Source organism: Ornithodoros turicata, chromosome 3, assembly GCF_037126465.1.
Source record: "Ornithodoros turicata isolate Travis chromosome 3, ASM3712646v1, whole genome shotgun sequence".
Taxonomy (NCBI): domain Eukaryota; kingdom Metazoa; phylum Arthropoda; class Arachnida; order Ixodida; family Argasidae; genus Ornithodoros; species Ornithodoros turicata.
In genome coordinates this window covers 74,744,095-74,761,316 of record NC_088203.1, presented here as the reverse complement: position 1 = coordinate 74,761,316, position 17,222 = coordinate 74,744,095, and the positions used below count along the sequence as shown (strand labels likewise).

Below are 17,222 nucleotides of genomic sequence, written 5' to 3'. Positions count from 1 at the left end.
CGCTCGGACGCCGGTGTCAGATTATGTGTTCTCGTTATACTCCATGTGTCACTCTCACGTGCATAGCTGTTATTCATTTAGCGTGATACACGAATGCTTGTGACACGTGTGTTGTGGTGTTCAAATAGGAAATCTGCGTGGATCGCCTATGCACAACGCCCTGAGCTGAACCTGAACGATTTGGCAGACTCAGCTCTAAGTTGTAGGCTTTTGTGTGGCGAGCACTTCTCACCGGACTGCTTCATCGCTCGTGCCAAAGTACGGTTGAAGAAAACAGCTTGTCCGACAGTTCCGCTGCAGGGTGAGGTTTTTCACTTCAGTTGTGCATGTATGTTTTAGTTATACCCTAATTAGATCAATCTGTAGGCAGTGGTTGTGGAACTGGACGAGGTACATATGTGGGGACGGTGTGAACCACACGTCCATTCAAGTCCATCTGTAGACATTCGAAGGTTGCATGTGGGCAGGTTTGATTATGACGTTTTTTTCTTCCTTTTAGGACAAGCCAGTACTTCACTGCAGAGACAATGGCCTGGGCTACTTGCACTTGATTATGGTAATTTCATCCATTTTGTGCATCACGTTTCATGCATAATCCGTGGTTTACCAAGAATTTCGTCCCTGGGGGGGTGTGGAGTTTTGACAAAATAATGCACAATCTCACAAAATTGTAGTGGGATCTCCTCCAATTTTCTTGTTTTTTTTTGGGGGGGGCTGTAGGGGGTTCTCCATAGATTACTGTTAATTCCTAGTAAAGTCAATGATGTTGATGATGATTATTCAGGTTTTTACGGCGCACGGACAACTAGGGTCATAGTGCGCCAAAGCTATGGTGAAAAGACAATGGGGATGGTTGGTGACAATGTAAAAGCAGCAAGATGAAACTAAAACCATAGTTTTAGAAATGTTTAGACAGTAAAACAAGATACATGAGCAGCTGGGTAAAACTATATTGTACTTAAATAGCCAATATCTTTAAAATAGTTAAAAACTCTCATGAAGGGTAAAAGAGGCTCATCACCCAACAACAAGGCTGGATGAAGTGGCAACTGATATTTGTAAAGCTCTTTAAAGTGATACTGACGATGAGGTTCATGTGCAGGACACGTGATTAGGATGTGCAGCACAGACAGCTGCTCCCCACACTGCGTACATTCCGGTGGTTCCTCCCGGCGCAGTAAAAAACCATGTGTGAGGTGTGTGTGACCAATGCGTAAGCGACTAAAAACTACTGAATGGAGACAATTTTTAAAACTCGGTATGCTTCCTAAAATTGTGTTTTTTGACATCCAAAGCTGGTTGTTTTCTCGTGTAGCCCACTCTTGTTGCCATTTCACATTAATTTTCCTCCTCAGGACTGACCTAAGGTCTTGAGAGGGACTCTCCAATAGGCTCACTTCAGAAGAGAGCGCAGCTGCAGCTGCTGCATCTGCGAGTTCATTGCCGGGTATCCCAACGTGGCTGGGAACCCAGCAAAAACCTAAACAGAGACCTTTTTTGATTACTTTGGTTGCAAGATATCGGGCCCTTAATACAAGGTGATTTTTCTGTTTCTGTATTGTACAGATGGCTTTAAGAGAACTGAGTGAATCGCTGTAGATGACCGAAGACTTGATCTGACGGTCTAGGATGAAGCTAAGCGCCATGATTATTGCATATAGCTCTGCAGTAAAAACTGATGCAGAGTTTGGAGCCGCTTACTGAATCTTGCACGCTTGCGCGTGCAAGATTCAGTAACCATTGCACAAGAAACGGATGTGTGTGTCTTTGACCCATCGGTATAAAAATCAGTGTGATCTCCAAAGCTTTCGGCTACATAACTGAATTCTTGTTGGAGGACACATGGTGGAGTGCCATGTTTGTTATATTTAGCTAAAGAGTAATTGCATTCTGGAAGTACGTCCCACGGCGGAGCTCCCACACACGCTTGCAAAATTGGTGTGTGATACTCAATGAACTCATACGTTTCGATTCCCTGTAGCACACGCATACTAAAAGGAGGTATAACTATGGGTTTGCTGAGAAAGAACTGCTTAAACCGTGTCTCCCTCACAGACTGGAGTGCAGGATGTTCTGGATAGCCTTTCACTCTAAGCGCATATGATGCTGAGAGGTAGAACCTACGTCTCTCCAATGACCACTCCTTGGATTCGACATATAGACTCTCAACTGCTGATGTACGAAAGGCACCAGTTATTAAACGCAACCCCTGGTGGTGAACTGGGTTCAAAATCTTGAGAGCAGATTCGCGGGTAGATCCATAGACAATGCACCCATAGTCCAATCTTGACCTCACTGTCGAAATGTAAATTCTATGCAACGTGTCACGATCTGCGCCCCAGGATCTGTGTGACAGCACCTTTAAGAGGCTTAGGGACTTGATGCATTTAGTTTTAAGGCTCTTAATGTGCGGTAGGAAAGTAAGTTTGCTATCAAACGTGACCCCAAGAAATTTGTGCTCACTCTTAACAGTGAGGTCCTGCCCATTCAGCTTAAGAGTAGGTGAAGGAAGCATTCCTCTGACCCTAGAGAAGTTAACACAGACAGTTTTCTCGTGCGAGAACTTAAACCCATTTTCGAGGCACCATGTGGTAAGCTTGTTTAGAGCTAGCTGCATCTGACGCTCGCATATTGCTAGATTTGTAGAAGAATATGATATTTGAATGTCATCTACGTGTAAGGAGCATGACATGGAAGAGGAATTACATTGGCTACTGAATTGATTTTCACAAGGAAGAGAGTAACACTCAGGACAGATCCCTGTGGCACTCCATTCTCTTGAACCAGAACACGAGATAGCGTCGTTCCAAGTCGTACTTGGAATGTCCTGTTTTGTAGGAAGTTCATGACGCACCTGAGTATGCGCCCCCTGATCCCAAAAGAGTACAGATCTTGTAGGACACCATACCGCCAAGCGGTATCGTATGCCTTCTCAAGATCAAAGAAAACAGAGAGGCAGTGTTGTCTTCGGACGAAAGCTTCACGTATCATTGTTTCTACTCGAACCAGGTGGTCTGTTGTGGACCGCCCGGCACGAAAACCACACTGAAGTTCAGAGAGACATTTGTTTTCCTCTAGAAAATGGACGAGCCGACCATTGACCATACGCTCAAATGTTTTCCCGAAGCAGCTTGTGAGAGCGACAGGTCGATAGCTAGTTGGATTTGAAGGGTCTTTTCCAGGTTTTAACAGTGGAACAACCGTGGCAGTTTTCCATGCGGATGGTAATGTGCTGTCTGCCCAGATTCGGTTGAAGAAACGAAGCAAGCATTCTTTCGATGTTTCGGACAAGTGCTGAAGCATGGAATATGTCACTCGGTCTGGACCAGGTGAGGTAGCCTTTGCTGAAGATAATGACCTCTGCAGCTCTATCATAGTAAACGGCTGATTATATCCATGGTCGTCCCCGCCACTCATTCGAATTGACTTCTTTTCTGCAGTGTCTTTGATCTTAAGAAAGTTTTTACTATAATGAGATGAGTCAGAAATTCTTTGGAAATGCTCCCCAAGCGCATTCGCCTGCTCTTCTAGGCTTTCACATACCTGACCGTTAACCTCTAAAAGAGGGACGGAATGACTGATGTGTTCTCCTCTGATTTTGCGAAGTCTGTCCCATACCACTTTGGATGGGGTGTTACAAGACAGAGACGATACAAAGGCGTGCCAAGAGGACCGCTTAGCTTGTTTGCGTGTCCACCTGGCCTTTGCTCTTGCCTTTTTAAAAAGTAGGAGATTTTGTGATGTGGGGTACCTCCGAAATGTGCCCCATGCCCGATTTTGAAGTTTGCGAGTTTCCTCGCATTCACTGTTCCACCAGGGTTTAGGTCGCTTTGGGAGACGACCAGAAGCCTGGGGAATGAATTGTGTTGCTGCATCGAGGATGATGTTACTAATAAGATTGCTAGCTTCCTCGATCGTCACCGTATCAATAGGAATCAGAGAGAGGTCACATTTTTCAGAAAACTGATTCCAGTCGGCTATTTCAAATTTCCACCTGGGAGGGCGTGTCGTCAGATTGTCGACTAGAGTAAGGTATTTTAACACCACTGGGAAGTGGTCACTTCCAAGTGGGTTTTGTTTTACAGTCCATTCTATCTCCTGAAACAAGGATGGACTGCAAAAAGACAGGTCTAAGGCTGAGAGAGTCTGACTTGAAGAATGTATGTATGTAGGTGCCCCTGTGTTTAAAAGACAGATGGATGTTGATAATAAAAATTTCTCTAACATTTTCCCTCGAGTGTCAGTTCTTGTACTGCCCCAAAGTGGATTATGAGCATTAAAGTCACCTAGAACTATAAAAGGACTTGGAAGTTGGCTGCATAAATCTTCTAATTCTTTTTGTGTAATAGTGTTTGAAGTGTGGGCCTGTCAAAAGTCAGTACTATGTTTTGTGTGGTGATGTACTCCCCATTTTTACGGATTTTGATTTTGCGTACATCAACGACATCCTGGTCCCTGAGCTCCATCAAGATTTCTTCAGGTGGCACGTCAACCAGCTCAAAGACTGAGATGACACCCCTGCAAGTGTTTAGTGTTTTATGCATCGAAGCTGCAATCTTTACTCCCATCATTTCATGAGCATTTAATATGCGGTTGCAGTCTTTCTCATTCGTGCATTTTATGAGCAAGTCACCAGATCTGATACGTTTTATTTCAGTGATATTTTTAGACAGGGACGCCACCGCTTTTTCAATAAAAAATGGTGACATCTTTCCTAGTGGTACGTTTTTCTCTTTTTCAGGGTCTGCACTAGACAGTACTATACTTGGCAATGAACTGTTTATATGAACTTTGTGAAACTTCGGTCCGTGGTCGCTTTGCGGCCACGATCTCAATGGGAGAAGAAAATTTACCCATACAGGTTTGTTGAAACGAGTATTCCAAAGAGTCGCCCGTACTTCATACTCATACATACGGGAAGGTCCCGGAGTTTCGACAACCCATCGGCCGGAGCTTGACCAAGACCCCGACCGCCACCGTTCAAGGCTTCTACCCTTCGCCTTTCATCCCCTCGGCACGGTACGGATAACACCTTGGGACTGGGGGCTAGGGTCCGTGGTGGCGCCACTCACCAAACACCAGCCGAAGCCGGTGCCCCCTGCGGGGAGTCAATGATGTGCCCTGTTGCTCCTTTTGTTGCACTTTTCCTCTGCATAACAGGTTTATATATCTTTTCATACACACTTTCACTATATTGACAGCAGTAACACAAATATTGTGATTGACAGTGGGACAGGTTGCTAACTATGCCTCTGTGGTCATTCTCCTTTAGATATGCCTCTTCAATCACAAGAGCAAACACAGGAGCCTCATGGTGCATCAGATATGCCAGTGGAAGGTTAGTTGCTCTCACATCTCTCTACTGTTACACATACGTAATTTTCTTTTTCTAAATGCTTTTTTCCGGTTTCACCACCTTCATCTGTTTCATGTTTTAATCATTATGTGCGTGGTACTCCATTTGCTGGGTTGTGTCACTGCCTAAGACAACGGTGGTCCTTTCTTGAGCACTTGCATGTTCTAGGACATTTACACTAAAGTACTAATCACAATAATGACAGTAATAATGCATATTGTGTTTGAAATGAGAGGTAAATATGCCACTGTGTCAATTCTTCTTTAGATGTGTCTCTTCAGTCACAAGAACAACCACAGGAACCCTGCGTTCTTTCGGAGCCACCTGGCACACCTGACACACCAGTTTCCCCACCTTCACCTGTTCCAAGACCATCTCATGTTCCTATACCATCTACAGGTGTTACACATAGGTCTCAACAGGTGTTTTTTTTTTTTTGTGCCACAGCATTTTCATGGAATTCCTGCTCGCTTTTGTATTTTTTTTTTTTAGATCCTTGCAGCAGTGTGGGTGATACACCAACCACTGCAAACCTGGACCGGCTGTCACCACCCAGTGAGTGTCCTTACTCAACATTTCTCTTGGTTTATTTTAAGTACTTTTTTTTTCCTTTACAGCCCTTGGAGGTGCCGACATTTGCTCCCAGTCACCTGTGTTGGCTCCTGATTCATTGGGTTCATCTGGTATGTGGTCATTTACCATTATGCTGCCTGTACGAATTATTTGCCTACTGAGAACGAAATGGTAGCAGTAAAGAGAATATTCATTCTAACGAAAACCAGTAGAAAATCGCTGTCTAACAATGGCATTGCAAAGTGGGTAAAAGAATTTGCATCTTGGTGACAGCTATGCTCAAGGTTGGGAGGTAATGGGTTCGGAATCCTACCACTGGCTCTGCAGGTTGAGGTTTTACATGGACTTTTAGCAGTTCATCCAGACGAATGACGGCGTAGTTCCCCCTTGTCGACCCAGTATGCATATTAATTTCTCCTGTTCCACCGTTATTCACAATGCTCGCACTGTATAGAACACGAAACAGATTGAAAACACTGCACTCATCAAAACGAACTTCACCGCATAGCACGTTCCTAGCCAACCATCTACTCAAATGACAACATGATCTGCCCTGATTTGTTGAAAGTGGAATGCGTAAGCCTTTGTTGTGACACTGATGCAGTTCATAAATTTTCAACAAGTCAGGGCAGATAATGAAGTCATTCGGGATGATGGTTAGCTATTACCGTGCTATGCCGTTATGTTCATTTTTAATCTTGTGTCTAGCACAGTTTTAGAAATTACAGTCCCAGATGATCTTTTATGGCCTTGTGAACAGCATCCATGCCCTTCCTATTCCAATGCACAAGGTCAGTCCTTGGTGCTGCCTCGTTGCGCCGACGTCTGTACCTCCTATGTACAAGTAAAGGTTTCAGACAACATAAGCATAATTTTTTAAAGATTCCCATCCAGCTCTGTCAAGCTTGATCATTTTGCTAACTTACCTCCCGTACATGCCATAATTCGGCTTTCTGGGACCCTTTATGAAGATCTTGTGTATATCCAAGAGCTGAATGTCATCTGCAAGCGTTGAACATAATGGCTCATACTTTTGTTTAAAAGGCATGAAAGATACATACACCGTTTACAGTAAACATTAAATTTGCACAAGGATGCCACTTCATCTTTTTTCCATAGTCGGCTATGTCATGAGAGTATTTATTGCATTATCTGAGCAACTTACCACACTGTAGTGTCTGTATATGTGTGTTGACTGCGTGAAGCGTGTGCCATGCCCTAGATGTTTTCGAGACAAGTGGGCATGGCGGAAGTGTTAAGAGTATTACTTTGTCCACTCGTGTCTTGATGTGGTTGATGACTGCTGAGATGTCTTCTTTGATTCTTTTCGAATCTCTCATCTTTTCAAAAAAAAAAAAAGAATGAACATACATAAACTAGGAAGGTTTTACCACGAAAATCAATGGTCTTCAAATAACATTGTGCAGCATCAGAGATTGAGTGAAGCATCAATACATTTTCTTCAATATGTGCTTACCTTTTTGATGCCATTAGTGCCAATCATTACGATGACTTTTCTGTGAATATTTTCGCAATTCTCTAGTGCGTGCAGTAAAGCCCGGCATGTGGCACCGGGCTTCAAAACTGAAGATTCTGAAAAATGAATGTAACTGAGCACTGATTTTTGTTCCTTTCCAAAATGAGGCATTCACAATTAAAAAAAAAGCCTCAGGTGGAAGCGACATCTCACCTCACAGTTATGTTAGAGGTACAATCAGGGTAGGGGGTAGGTAGGCCACTACCTCATTACCCTCGCCTCTTACTAGTTTCTGTCCATCCACGTTGTGACCATAAAACTGGTGCTTCCTGCTCCAAAATCCTCCCCCATCCCCGTACGCCGGCACCGCGGTAACATGCATATTGAGAAGAGAAGGGAGGGGTGCACACAATCGTGGACCTCAGCAGTGTGCAATAGTTAACTTGTAAATGTGATCACCACTTACGTAGATCGCTCCTCTTTCGCCGAGTGATACGCTCCGCCAGTCGCAGCATCATCGAATCACCCACGAACTGGTGGTCGTATATAACAGACATCTGAAAACCACAACACTAAGTGTGCCTCCGGAACGAGATGATCGCAAAATGTCACGCGGGAAATTCGTAGGATGAACTCTCACCTCAGTACCTGTAGACGTTCGGGTTGGGACAGTAGTACTTTCGATTCTCGCATACGTTGCGCAATACGCACATCATGTGCCGCGCGACGTGTTGCGACGCCATCTATGAGGGCTGAGTAAATGTTAGCAACGCTCTCACATTTTGCTCTAACCTATCGCTGATAACCAATGTACGGTGACTGTGGTGATTCGAGAGATAGCGAGCCGCGATGCGATGCGCGAGGCCGAGCGTTTGTCATGGGGAAGATAATGAGAGTGATAGCGGCAGTGATAAGTACAGTAGCAGCTAGAGAAAGAGGAACAGAGGAAATTTTTCGGTTCTTTCTTTTTTTTTGGGGGGGGGGGGTAATCAAATTAATAGTTGGGACAGGAAAACAGATTATGCTGCCCTACTTTGCATAATTATGATGGAGAATAAATGACTATATTCTGCAACTCTGTTGTCGTAGCATACCCGTGTTTCGTTTTGTTCACATGGTGACATTGTTTGCTTTATTGTTATTTATTTATTTGTCTCTTATATTTTCTTTACTGCAGCAGCTACACCAAGAATACACAGGGGAGGCAGACCCAAAATTGTGAGGACTCCAAGGACCACTTCTCTAATTCAGTCACTAAGGGCGTCACGTGACAAGCTGTGAAAAAGTCTGTTTCGTGCTAGAAGAACTGCTTCGACAGCACAGCTAAGTACCTTGTCAAGAGCTCAGATAATTAACGGTGCATCACGGTATATGTCAAAGGAGGCACTTGAAATTTCCAGGGTTCAGTTATACCTGCAGCGTTTTCGCAAGTATGGGCGCCGGTGGCCTGAGTACTTCCGGGGTAATTGCACTTCATGGGGCTGAGGGCTTACAGATTTTTAAGTCGGTTCCTGGCTTTGCCAACTGAGCGTACCCTCCGTACTTGGCTAAAGGATATTCATGTGGAGCCTGGAGTGCTGCCCGAAGTTCTCAATAGGCTGGAGGCCAAGCTTAAGGATCTACCACTGAAGGACCGTACATGCATGTTGATGTTTGATGAGATGTCTATCAAGCAACATCTACAGTATGATCGCGGTTCTGATGTGGTGCTTGGTTTTGTTGACAATGGCCAAGAGAGAGAACCTCAGTTGGCAAACTCAGCTCTTCTCGTAATGCTGTCCGGTATCTCTACAACGTGGATCCAGCCCCTAGCGTATGTTCTGTCGAAATCTGCAGCTTCAGCAAATACTCTGCAGGCTCTGCTCGTACAATTGATTCAACAGTTGCAATCAGCAAATATTTTTGTAAAGGTGGTTGTCTGTGACCAAGGTTCAAGCAACTGTGCCTTAGCTAGAAATTTGGAAGTATCCCCCTCACAGCCATATTTTCTTGTGAATGACCACAAGGTGTATTTTATGTTTGACCCTCCGCACCTGATGAAGACAACCCGGAATATTTTGCTCAAGTATGACCTTCTGAATGGGAGTGCTGAGAAAAAGGTTCAGTGGGCTTTCATCAAACAGTTCTATGAGAGTAACTACCCCCTCAAGGCACGCCTTGCACCGAAGCTCACAGAGAACCATATCAACCCAACAGTGTTCAACCGCATGAGGGTCAAGTTTGCAACACAAGTCCTTAGTGACAGCGTGTCAGCAGGCATTGCGGTTCTCATTGTAGTGGGAGAGATGCCACCTGCTGCTGCTGCGACATCAGATTTCTTGCAACAGATGGATATTCTCTTTGATACCCTTAACAGTTCTTCAACTGCTCAGAGCGAGGACAAAAAAATGAGATATGCGATATCAGCATCTACTAAGCATAAAGAAATTTTGCAATCTGCCGCCGAGCGAATTTCTAACTGGAAATTTATTGGTTGTGCTAGAGAGCCACCAACAGTGAATGGTTGGCAAGTAACAATTAATGCTGTGCTTGCGTTGTGGGATGACCTCCGTGAGAATTCGAAGTTTGAGCACCTGCTCACGAGGCGACTCAACCAAGATCCCCTAGAAAACATGTTTGGACAGTTTCGGCAAATGCATGGAAGCAATGAAACACCTAATGCATTTCAGTTTGTTGCTGGTTTGAAGCATACATTGGCAAGCAAAGTTGTCAATGCGACAGGCAGGGGTAACTGTGAAGCTACCGAGCTGAGCCTAATCCTCAATGAACTAAAACGCATGCCTTTTCTACTGTTGCATCTGTTCCACCAGAGGAACCAGAGCATGATCTGCCTTCAAGCGAGACATTAGATACGTCCCCTGACATTGGTCCTGCTGATCTAAATGTGCGCTTTGCATATGCAGGACACTTGGTTGAATTGTTCATAAAAACGTCCAACTGTAGCAACTGCAGTGAACTACTCAAAGGGACACAGGATGACCTTCAGGACCCTTCTAGTGTGTTTCTTTATTTGCGTGCTAATGAACAAACCTGTGTCCCTTCAAGTGCCTTCTTTGAATATTATCAGAAACTGGAGACGACATTTCAGGCAAATGTTGGTGACATATTGCACAAGAAAAATGTAAAGGCAAACTTGCTGCACATCTTAAAGCAGTCCAGTCGTGAACACTTTTGTGATGTAGTTTGCATGACAAAATTCCATTCTATGTTTGTTGTCCTACGCATAGAGAACCACTTAAGGTTGACGAATGCTGCAAACAGGCAAATTTCAGTAGAGCAGAAACAGAGCAGAAGAAAGCGCAAGAAACTTGCTTCATGAATACGAATGTAGATCTCGTCATATCATATTGACATTATCCAAATTTGAAGTAGAGTTTCAGTACTACAAACATTTCTGAAATGTAATCCCATGCACTGTAATGCACTGCATATTTCAGTGGCTATCAGCATGGGAGAGTTGTTCTGAAAGCCTAAAGCAGCAATAATTTAGAATGGGCGCGTACGACCCCACAACTGTCTGGAGCAGAGGATTTCTGTTATTTATTTGAACAAAAAGAAAGGTTCAGTTCTGCTGTAGTAGATTCTCACATTCTTTCAGCACTGCCCTCCCTGCAAGCTGCTTTTCAGATTGGCTTTTGCTGATTTATTTCCTTCATTGTGGTAATTTGCTCTCACATCGTTCAAGGAAGGCAACAGATCAGGTTTAGACATGGTATTGGATGTTTCATATTGCATTGCTTCACTGTGCCTGCTCCGTGCTTACTGAATCCTGGTAAAACAGCGCAGGAGCTCTGAGCAGCACAGTTGATCATATAGTAAGTGCAAGTAAATTAAACTAAAAAGGATGTTGATGGTTCTTTGCTTTTGCCTTTCTTGAACACTGTGTCGCTATGCGTATAGTACATGTGACGTAGATATTATTGATTAAAGGTTCACCAGTTTTCATGATCTAATTTTCCCACACAAACTCAAAAAAGGCAATACATCAAGGTTACACATGGTACTGCATATTTCATATTGCATTGCTTTACTGTGCCTGCTCCGTGCTTACTGAATCCTGGTAAAACAGTGCAGGAGCTCTGAGCAGCACAGTGAATTCTATAGTAAGCTCAAGTAAGTTAAACTTCGGCGCAGCATGATCCTTGTTATCCTTGCGCCAGTATGGTAAAATCAAATCAAAGTAAGTTAAACTAAAAGGAATCCAGATGCTTTTTGCTTTTGCCTTTTTTGAACAAAGCGTGTGTAAGTGTGTACATGTGTGGCTCGTTTATTCATAATAGATCATCATAAGCAATGATAATGTTCTATTTCTAATATTCTCATAACAACATCATAGCAACAACAAAGCTCTGTAGCTGCATAGTATTTTGTCTGAATCTGTACGTGGACTTCGGATTCAGATTTTAACCTTCTGAAATCGTAACATTTTCACTCCACTGTGTCTTCGCCTTTCCCCTTGTTATTTAATACAATGCATGCTGCTGTGGATGCACGGCTTCTAACCTCTCTTTTACTAAGTTATCAATTGACTTTCCATTCTTAAGCTAAACCCACTAACAGAAAATGCCAATGATGGAATGGGTCCAGTACATGATTACGATGAATGGTATTGTTGTGGCATATTAGCAACTTTGACTCTAATGTGCCAAGGCAGAGGGCCCTAGCAGAACATTCTGTGTTCAAGGATCTGCATATTTGCAGCGCCCATATCTGAGGCATTTCGTTTTCAACTTATATAGTTCTATACATTAATTAACAGAACATAGTAGCGTATACTTTCGTTCACGTTACAGCTGGCCTTTCCTTCCTCTTTTTTCATCATGCCATGAACCACCAAGGGACATTCTATTTAGTGCTCTATTTTAATAAGAGCGCTAAAAACAGATTTTTAGCTCTTCTTTTTAGTCATTTCCCTCATTCACAGGCATCCACAATCTGTACACTTTCCCTTATTTTTTCAGTGTTCTCGCGTCCATCGGCGGCAACGACACACCTGGCACAGCGCAGCCCCCGTCTTCCAAAAACATAACCTGCTGTACCCCCTTCGATGTGTGGTCTGCGATTTTATTGAACTTCAAATGAAGACTGTTGGAAGACATGTGATTATGTTGAACCTTTTCAAGTAAATTCATGAGCACAAATAAATTTGCACTTTATAAACCAGTATCGCTTCCAATTCATTAAGTCTAGTCTACACATTCGACGTGGGAAGCAGCAAAAAGCAAGCGCGCAAAAGAAAACTAACACCGCGAAGCCAGCGGAGCTGGCCGAGCTGGTGGAGCGCGGAACGAGAGCAGACGACAAAACCCAGGAGAGAAGGGGGAGGAGGTTGAGAAAGGAGGTCGGTTTGCGCATGCGCACTGGGCCTGAGCTTTTTTCCCGCGCGGCAGCTCGGGAACGCTGTGAGTGGTTCCTCGAGATCGCGTGGTTTGGGCGCCCGCCATTTTCCCTGGACCATTGCGTAAACGGCAGCTTCCGGCGGATGCGGCAAGTGAGTATAGTTATAGATCCCGTTTCCATGTTTGATCTTAATTGCAAATATCTTTTAGACGATCACCGGGTTCCACCACCAGACAGTGAGTATAGTTATAGATCTCGTTACCATGCTTGATCTTAATTGCAAATATCTATTTAGATACTCACTGGATACCACCACCTGACAGTGAGTATAGTTATAGGTCTCGTTACCATGCTTGATATTAATAGTTGTTGTCTTTGTTTTCAGACTACCCTGCCCCCCCTATGCAGTCTATGTATTAGTGAACATTCTCTTTCAGGATATAGTGTTCCAATGACATATCATTTTATGTAGATGATATTAATAGTTGTTGTATTTGTTTTTTTTTGTTTTTTTTTTCAGATTACCCCGGCCCCCCTATGCATCGTATGTATAAGTGAATGTTCTCTTTCAGGATATAGAGTTCCAGTGGCATATCATTTTTATGTAGATGATATTCATAGTTGTTGTATTTGTTTTTTCAGACTACCCTGGCCCTCCTATGCAGCGTATGTATAAGTGAATGAAAATGTGGATGTTGTTCTTAATATTAGGTTCTCTTTCAGATCATTGCTGCTACTGTTGCAGTGAGTCATCTGGTTGGGTAAGCAATGTGGCGAATGCTGATTTTATGTTATCTTGCAGATCCGGACGCCATTAGGGGAATTATTCAAGAAAGTTTATTGCAATCATTAATTTATTTACTAAATATGCAATAAAAATATTTTCTGTTGTAGAAAATGTGTACTGTCTTGTATGTTTCTTCTGTTTCAGGTGTGAAGGTTTTTCCGCTGGGGTTTTCTCCTTCACGCAGATTGGCAACACAATTGGCAGTCCCCAGCACCATTGGCTTTAATTGGCATTACTAAGCATCATTGGCTTTAATTGGCATTAATAAAATATTTTTCACTTGTACAAATGTGTATGTCTATTGCTTGCATGTCTTCAGGAGGAAAGTATGCTATGTTAAATGACGATTGAAACTCCCCGCTCGGGGATGTATTAAAAGATGTGGAAAGGGAATAAAATGTATTTTGCATGTTGATGCATGTTCAAACGCGAGAAGGAAACCCCTCGCTACGCGACGCGCGGGGCAGTCCTTGGCGCGAACGATCTTGCTCCAAATATCTTCCTATCTGGAGCGGTGGGGTCCCGATGGTCACCAGTATCTTCGGTTACCAGTCTCTTTCCCGCTCTACTCCTCCTCTCTGTCGTTTGTTTCATCCATATGAGTGCTGCCCAATAGGGGTGCGAAAAAAAAAATTGCGCGCCCTGTGGGGCCAAAATAAGCAAACATTTTATTGTGTTTTATTGTGTTATTGTCTTATGGTGGGTGCACGGCATTGTCACGAGATAATGGCTGAAGATAAAGGAATGTATTTAATGTCAAACGAAAGAGCAAAGAATTATCTTTCTGCTCATGCGAAGAACATCAGTCAGAGATCCAGGGCCTCGGGCATGATCTTCCAAACGTGCGGTAAAAAGGCTCTCTGTTGGGTTTACAGGATTTTTTTCGTATACTTTTCTCTTGACCACATAAATTTAATAGCCCACGGTGGAGCGTGCACCATGCACTCTGTCAGCAACAAAGATTTCGTTCAGATGGGACATTTCGTTCAAGAGATACAAGGTCACAAAGTTGAAAAAAAATTTAAGCCGCGACATCGCGCCGGTTGCTTTGAAGCGCCGTGGACGGAGAAGAAAATATCGCAGAGACATGCGGTCAGGCACCTTTTGCATCTCTTTGTGGATGGGATACCATATATGTTTCTCAAGATAAATAAAAAATATTATCGGCGGACATCATTCGATTATAAATGAAACTACCCAGCTGCATCAGTCGTTCACATCTTGACAAGCTTGCCGAACAACATGATATTTGGATGTCATCCACATACAACGAGTATGATATGGAAGGTTAAACGACACTGGCTATATACAGTTAATTTTAACCAAGAATAATGTGACACCAAGATCGGATCCCGGCGGGACACCATTCTCCTGCACAAATGAACGGGATAAAGTAGTTTCCAGCTGAACTCTAAATCTTTTGTGTTGAAGGAAATCTGCGATGCATTTAAAAAGGCGACCCCTTACACCAATGGAACAGAGGTCCTGCAGGATACCGTATCGCCATGCGGTGTCATATGCTTTTTCCATATCAAAGAAAACCGTCAAACAGTGTTGCCTTCGGACAAAAGCTTCACGGATAGTTGTTTCTAGACGAATGAGGTGATCCATTGTGGAACACCCCATTCGAAAACAGCACTGGAATGCAGATATACAGTTATTTGTTTCTAGGAGGTGAATCAGTCGGTTGGAGTTGGAGTTGGAGTCGGTTGTTTACCATTCGCTCAAAGCTATGCAGCTCGTGAGAGCAATGGGAAGGCAACTGGCTGGATTTTAAGCTTCCTTCCCTGGTTTTAGGAAGGGTATTACAGTGGCAATTTTCCATGCAGATGTTAATGTGCCCTGTATCCAAACATTTTGTTGATAAGTCAGATAGGTGGTGAAGCATGGAATATGTAACTCGATCTGGGCCTGGAGCAGTCGCTTTTGCAGCTAACAACAAGCGTGAAAGTTCTACCATGGTGAATGGTTGGTTATACGCAAAACCATCGCCATCATGTATCGAAAGTTTTTGTTTTTCTGCTCTTTGTTGAGTTTTAAGAAATTCACTTGTATAGTGGGAAGAACTTGAAATGCTTTCGAAGTGTTCACCGAGGACATTAGCCTGTTCTTCTAGGCTTTGGCATGCCTGGCCATTGACTTCTAAAAAAGGAACTGAACGACTGAGATGTTCCCCTCTGATTTTGCGGTGTCCGTCCCACACCACTTTGGATGGGGTATTACAGGACAATGAAGAAACAAAGTTGCGCCAAGAAGACTGCTTAGCTCATTTTCGCCTTCATCTGGCCTTTGCTCTTGCCGTTTTAAACAGTAAGAGATTTTGTGTTGTGGGGTACCTCCACAATGTACCCCACGCCCGATTTTGGAGTTTACCATTCACGGGTCTGGTCCAGTGTACTTGGAAGACTTGACGATGATTTCTGCGACATGCAGTCATCGTCGTAAAGCTCCATTGAATGTGTGGCAGTCTGGGATGAGCTTCCTTTGAGCCCATCCCAAACTGAAAGCGCGCCATCACCCTCCGTAGGGATTGTGGCAAGAACCGGCGGAGGCGAACTTTCCGCAGACTTTTCTTGTGTTTGGGGAGTGTGGAGTGGAGGCCCACAAGTTTCGGTCCCCACAGATACTCTGAGCGATGCCACTCCCCGGCGCACCGCTTCAGAGAAAGATCCTCTTTTCTGAAACTCCAGTTGCGTTTTCGCTGATTTGTATGTCAGCTGCTGTACAGTCTTAATTCTCAAGATTTCTTTTTCATCACTAAAGCGTGGGCAGCTTCCTGAATAGGAGGGATAGTTGCCTTCACAGTTGACACAACGGAAACTGTATTTGCACGACTCTGGAGTATGGTCATTGCCGTCCCCCGCGCACTTGGGGCAGGTCAGGTGCCCACGGCACTCTTGGGAATGGTGGCCAAATCTCTGGCACTTGAAACATCGACGCGCGTTAGGTATATAGGGTCGGACGTGGCAGTTTACATACCCAGCCTTTATTTCTACGGGGAGCGTGTGCAATTGGAAAGGTAATATGACGTGCCTGGTTGGTATTTCTTTGTTGTCCCTGCGGATGGATATCCGCTTGGCATTGATCACCCCTTGGTCTTTTAATCCCTCCTCGATCTCTGTTTCGGAGCACTGAAGTAGCTCATCGCTAGATATAACACCTCTGACTGTGTTGAGCATGCGGTGTGCAGTTACGGAAACTGGAATATTACCAATTTGCTTAACTGACAACAGTGCTGAGCTCTGCTGCCTGCTCTGGATCTCAATGTGGATGTCACCAGTTCTCTTTCTTTTTTTTTTTTGCGTTGTACACTTTCCCTATTACTTGTTCGAGAGTTTTAGCAATGAGAAAGGGAGAGCTAGTGCCAAAGTAAGTTTAGAAGGAGCATTGGAAGACAGTGAAGACACAAAACTGCGCCAAGAGGGGCTTGGCTTGCTTGCGCGTCCATCTGGCCTTGGCTCTTGCCTTTTTAAAGAGAAAAAGGTTGTCACTGGTGGGGTATCTTCGAAATCTACCCCACGCACGATTTTGGGCTTTTCGTGTTTCTTCACACTCCTTGTTCCACTAGGGTTTTTGGTCGCTTAAGCACACGACCAGAAGTATCAGGAATACATTGTGTTGCTGCATCAAGTATGACATTTTGTAATGACACAGTTTGCTTCATCAGTCGTCATCCTATCAACAAGGAT

General features: G+C 43.9%; 1 protein-coding gene across 1 annotated transcript; it reads left to right on the top strand.

Moving 5' to 3' along the window:
* Positions 1 to 253: 253 nt before the first annotated feature.
* Positions 254 to 8,785, top strand: LOC135387343 (uncharacterized). Its single transcript, XM_064616576.1, has 7 exons — positions 254 to 301; positions 500 to 556; positions 5,273 to 5,338; positions 5,624 to 5,736; positions 5,849 to 5,911; positions 5,974 to 6,039; positions 8,584 to 8,785. Exons 3-7 carry the CDS (start codon positions 5,275 to 5,277, stop codon positions 8,626 to 8,628), a joined length of 351 nt encoding a protein of 116 aa, XP_064472646.1. The 5' UTR covers positions 254 to 301; positions 500 to 556; positions 5,273 to 5,274; the 3' UTR covers positions 8,629 to 8,785.
* Positions 8,786 to 17,222: the final 8,437 nt, after the last annotated feature.